The sequence below is a fragment of the Pygoscelis adeliae genome, unplaced genomic scaffold, assembly GCF_000699105.1.
Source record: "Pygoscelis adeliae isolate BGI_AS28 unplaced genomic scaffold, ASM69910v1 Scaffold25, whole genome shotgun sequence".
NCBI lineage: Eukaryota > Metazoa > Chordata > Aves > Sphenisciformes > Spheniscidae > Pygoscelis > Pygoscelis adeliae.
In genome coordinates this window covers 1949782-1954619 of record NW_008824808.1, presented here as the reverse complement: position 1 = coordinate 1954619, position 4838 = coordinate 1949782, and the positions used below count along the sequence as shown (strand labels likewise).

Here is a 4838-nt window from a genome sequence, read left to right as displayed (position 1 = left end):
TCCTGTAGCACTCAGTGCGCCTGTTGTTTGATTCACTTTTAATGACAGTTTACATCCCTTATTCTGTTTTTACCAAGACATCCTTAGATAGGTTTTTGAAGCTGTGGCTTGCAGCATTCTTCATAGAATGATTTGGAATGTACCAAGAGCTTAAAGTGCTGCTGCAAGAACAAGGTCCCTGCCCTGAGGAGCTTTCTATCTCAGTCCTGCCAGTACTAACCCACATATGTGAACTAACATCTGTAACTGCAAAGTTAGGCCCTAAATCATGGTGCAGTGCAACTGGTGAACCTAAAAAGAGAACATCAGATTGCAGCACAGCTACATCTGCAACAGTTTTGAAGAATTAAGTAGATTTCTGAGAAGTCTTGTGATATCACATCCAGTTTTAGTCTTCAGGTAAGACACCTGAGCTTCTCCAAACTTTGCTCTGTGCCCTCTGATTCTCCCTTGTGGTCCATTCATGGTCAATAATGATCTCAAAATTGTTGCTAAAACATAATAACATAAACTAGATAGCTCTTGTATAGCTTCTGCCAATAGCTATGTACAGTATGAATAACTTCATGCTTCATTAATAATCCTGTCAAAGTCAACAGGTTTTACATACCTGCAAAGTTACTCATGGAAGCTTAGGGCAGATGAAAAAAACTGTTTAAGAATAAGACACTATGATGTCCCAGAGCTCAAAATGATATTATTTTGAATATGAAGTGTGAAACTTCTTGTTGATTTTGATATCTATTTTTACTATTTCTGATTAATGTAAATCATACTCAACTAGTGATGGCTTTTATTTTGACCCCAGCCCCAAGTTTTTTTGCAGATTCCCATCACAAAAAGCTTTAAATGAAAAAGCTCCACTTTTGTTAATCTTGTGTTACTTATTATTATGCTTTTTTTTTCACTCAGCCAGTATAGACAGTCTAGTACTACAGGTAGATTTTTAAAATGGACATAGTTTAAGAATTTGTTCTTTCTTGTCGTAGGTCCAGTGAGGAAAAAATATATAGAGTTATATATAGGTTACAATTCAGTGTTTTTCATACTGATCTTTGTCTACACCCTACAGTAACTAAAACTGAGTAGACCTGCTGCCAGATAATCTGTCATATAGCTCCAAAAGTTGTTTTAATAATCGCTGTAGGACTCTGTTGTGTGTAAAACAGGAAGAGTTGGTCAGAAAACAACAGTTCTGTGGGGGCAGAAAGTGTGAGGTTTGGATATTGGTTGTTATTTGGCATCAAAATGAAAACTAGAGCTGCCAAATGTTTTGGGGAAAACAAAACAGAAAAAAAAAAGCTACTTACTTTGTAATAATCAATAGCTCAGCAGTTCAGTGAGGATGAGGCAGGAGAGATACCAGTCTCAGGACAACTCACTTCCCGGGTATGCCTTCTAACCAGCTGGCTCGTGTTGGTGAAGATGTTAATAAAGCCCCAGCTAAAATTTCGTTTTAACATTCTTCACAGCAAAATATTAGACAGGAATGGTACACTCCCGTAAAGATTCTGGACAAAACCACAAAGTCGTGAGCAGGTCCAATAGGAACTATCTACTTTGAAAAAGATGCTCTCATGGCCTATACTACACACAAGTAATTGAAATTTTTTCCATAAAGGGAGAAGGTGTGATTTTTTTGAATGATTGTGAATGCTATATTGAGCGTTTAATCAATAAATGGCAGTGCAAACCAGCAGTTGCCCACATAAGAAATCGACGGTGCTGTGTCCAAGTGAATATGAATATGTAATTTGTCTTTGGAGTATCAAAACCAGAAATTTGTTCTTTGGAATAATCTGTGTAATAATTGTTCATTTCTGAAGATCAGGAACTTAATTTCTCCATTCAGCCAAACCCTACTTCCATTATTGTCTCCTTATTTTTTAAAAGCCATATCATTGTCAGTTAATTTTATAGTAACAAAATCAAATTTAGAGCTTCAGATATTTGCAAGAGGGAAGTAGGAGAACAAACATCCTCGTAACATGGTAGAACATGTTTGTAACACGATCAAATCTAAAATGCATTCCGGCCCCCCATTAAAACTGGTAAATTTCCAGTTATTTTAGGAGGGAAGTAGGAATAGAACAGAGATATTATTGCATATTCTTCTATTTATGGGGTATCCTTGAGTTCTAAGACTTTTATACCTGGGACTTTGAAAATCACTTTTATTTAATTGCTATTTTGAGCTCCTTGGCGTTAACACACTTCTATAATATTCAGATGGTGAATTCCATATAGGAATGGTTTCTATCAAAAAATGATGAGCCAGATCTTAAGCTGCTGCAAATGGATATAGTTCCATTAGCATCAGTAGTGTTACATAGAGTTATAGCATATAGGTCTCCTGAAAGAGTTTCAAAAGTAATTTCAAAAAAAAGGCAATGGAATAATTCAGATTTTTTCATATTCATAATATTTTTTCACTTATATTTTATAAACACTTACTATTATATGAGCTACATTTAGCCCAACAGCATTGCTTCAAAATGAAATACTCCTTTCTGGGATGAATTGTTACAGTTTCATATAATGGTGGCTGATAAAAGTTGTCATTGTGAGAAGGTTAATTCTGAACTTAGGAGCAAAGATGGTGTTGGACTCTTACCAGAAGGAAAATTCTTCACGGTTTGGTTTTTGGGTTTTTGTGGGGGGTTTTTTTCAGGACTAGGCTTTTAGAAGGGAGTTGCTCTTTTGGGGGGAGAAAAAAAGGAGTGTAGTATCACCGTAGCACCAGTTGTTGGAGTTCCCCATGATTATATTTCCTCTGCAGGATATTTTAAAGATGATATTTTTGCATTTGTGGCATAGGAACTTTTTTCCCTCAATAATGTATGTCTGTGCTATATGCACTTTGCTAACATTCACTTTGTATCACTGTCACTCCCCTGACTTCCAAAGAGCCTCACTATACCTCGCTTATGGTATAGCAAGAGTGAGCAAAACCAACTGGTTGGGCCCAACTTGTTACTCTCATGGATTGCGCATAACCAGGTGCATTTGTATCAGCTAGGTATGAAGTATTATCACTAGCGCAATGACAGATTTTGACCTGAAAGTGGTCCGTGCAGTTTCCACACTGGCTGGCATGGCTACAGTTGAGTGTTGGTGGCACAGTGAAAGTCAGGGCTTCCAGCCACCTTTGTGACCCTGTCGTCCTGGGCTCAGCAGAAGGGAGGTGAGTTGTTACAGTCCCGGTCTGCCTGTGGTCCCCACGGCCCTTCTGGCACCTGGTGAGCAGAGGAACGAAGGGATGTCCTGAGGTGGGTGGGAGACCAGCAGTGCTGCGTCTCCTTTGCCACATAGGAGCCCTTGGACTCAGGGGAAATTAGCAGGTAGGCATGTCCCAGGGACATCAGCTAATTTGTATTGCCAGAGCATTGCAAACTCAGTAAAATGGACTAAGATATCAACCAGTTCAGTGCCGATACTGGAGAGTACAAGGGATTTCCAGCATGGAGTAGTGGAGAGCCAGTCCTGTTGTGAAAAAGAAATTTGGCTGAGTCCTAGTCTAAGACATTTAGTGCTGAGATTTTGGTTTACTTAGTAGGTCTTTAGCCTTAAATTTTGTTGGGGTTAGAAGGTTTTTCATCTCTTTTTTCCTATAGGATAATGGGAACTGGTTTTTAAACTCTTACAATCAAGAATAAAATGAAAAGGTCACGACAAAATACTTGTGCTTTTTTTTATGAACCATAATTCTGGAAGGTTAAAATAGACCAAAATAAATCAGAAAGAATACGCCTTGTTTTCAACAGACTGGTTAGAAGTCCTTTTGAAGTTTAACTTCACTGGCAGGTGGAAATGATAAGAGTTGTATTAAGAAACAGTGAAGAAACTTCTTACTACAGGGGATAGATTGCTTTTACAGCAAGGAGTGGGCATACACACTGGGGCAGGGCATTGTAGTTAAGGCAAATGCCGCTAATCTGTATGCCTCTGTAAGCAATGAGTTGATACTAGATATTTGCAAGATTAGGTTCTCAGTGACCCAGCTAAGTCTTCAACCGTTATTTTTCATAGTATGTCTTCATTCTGGCATAAAGACAGCGCAGCAGCACTGGCATTGGTTGAATACAACCGTTTATATCCTACTGCCTGAAAGAACACAGACTTAGCGTACAGATTTTTAGGGTAAGATACGTAGAGAGAGCAAACCACTTCAAACACCATCCAGTGACGAAAAACTCATCCAAATTAGTAGTTAGAACTAACATCTCACCAGGAGTTGCTTAATTCTATTTCTGCTGGTGACAGCATGCTATCGTTTGTTTGTGTCCATTAACTTCTAGGCATTTAAGCAGAATTTAAACTGGAGCATGTATTAAGGGGTTTGCCCTGCAGTCCGTACAGATTCCTGAGTCAGGGACTAATTGTCCATTTGTTTGCATTGCTGCGAAGTTTAGCAACTGGTTCGGATTTTAAGAAACAATAACATTAGCAGTGGCAGGAGAAATACTTGTTGCCGATTTGTCCATGTTTGTGCATTTTTTTTTTAATATGCCATTTCCTTGCTCTTTCTCTTGCTCTGAATGCCATTGTGGTTGTTACAGCTGGAACTACCTGTCCTTTTTTCATACCGGTTTTAAAGCCTTTTCACCTCTGGGAAGATCATCTGGGGAAGGAGTAGTTTTCCTTTGCTCAAACAACTGGTATTTAGCAAGAACTTCCTGCTGGCATTCATCCCTGAGTTAATCTGGTTAGAATTAGAGCTGGTTGAGAGTTTTTGTCACTGTTTTTTCATGGGAAAATGCTGATTTGTCAAAACTGAAACAATTTGTGGAAATGTACCAGTTTCCATTAAACTTTCATCAGGAAACCTTCCCTCCCCA

General features: G+C 38.6%; 1 protein-coding gene across 1 annotated transcript in view; it reads left to right on the top strand.

Annotated features, from left to right (window-relative positions):
- Positions 1 to 3043: 3043 nt before the first annotated feature.
- Positions 3044 to 4838, top strand: part of TGFBR2 (transforming growth factor, beta receptor II (70/80kDa)) — a 55763-nt gene continuing 53968 nt past the window's right edge. The window contains exon 1 of the mRNA XM_009324211.1: positions 3044 to 3110. Coding sequence (XP_009322486.1) covers positions 3044 to 3110 — 67 coding nt within the window. The remainder of the gene's footprint in view (positions 3111 to 4838) is intronic.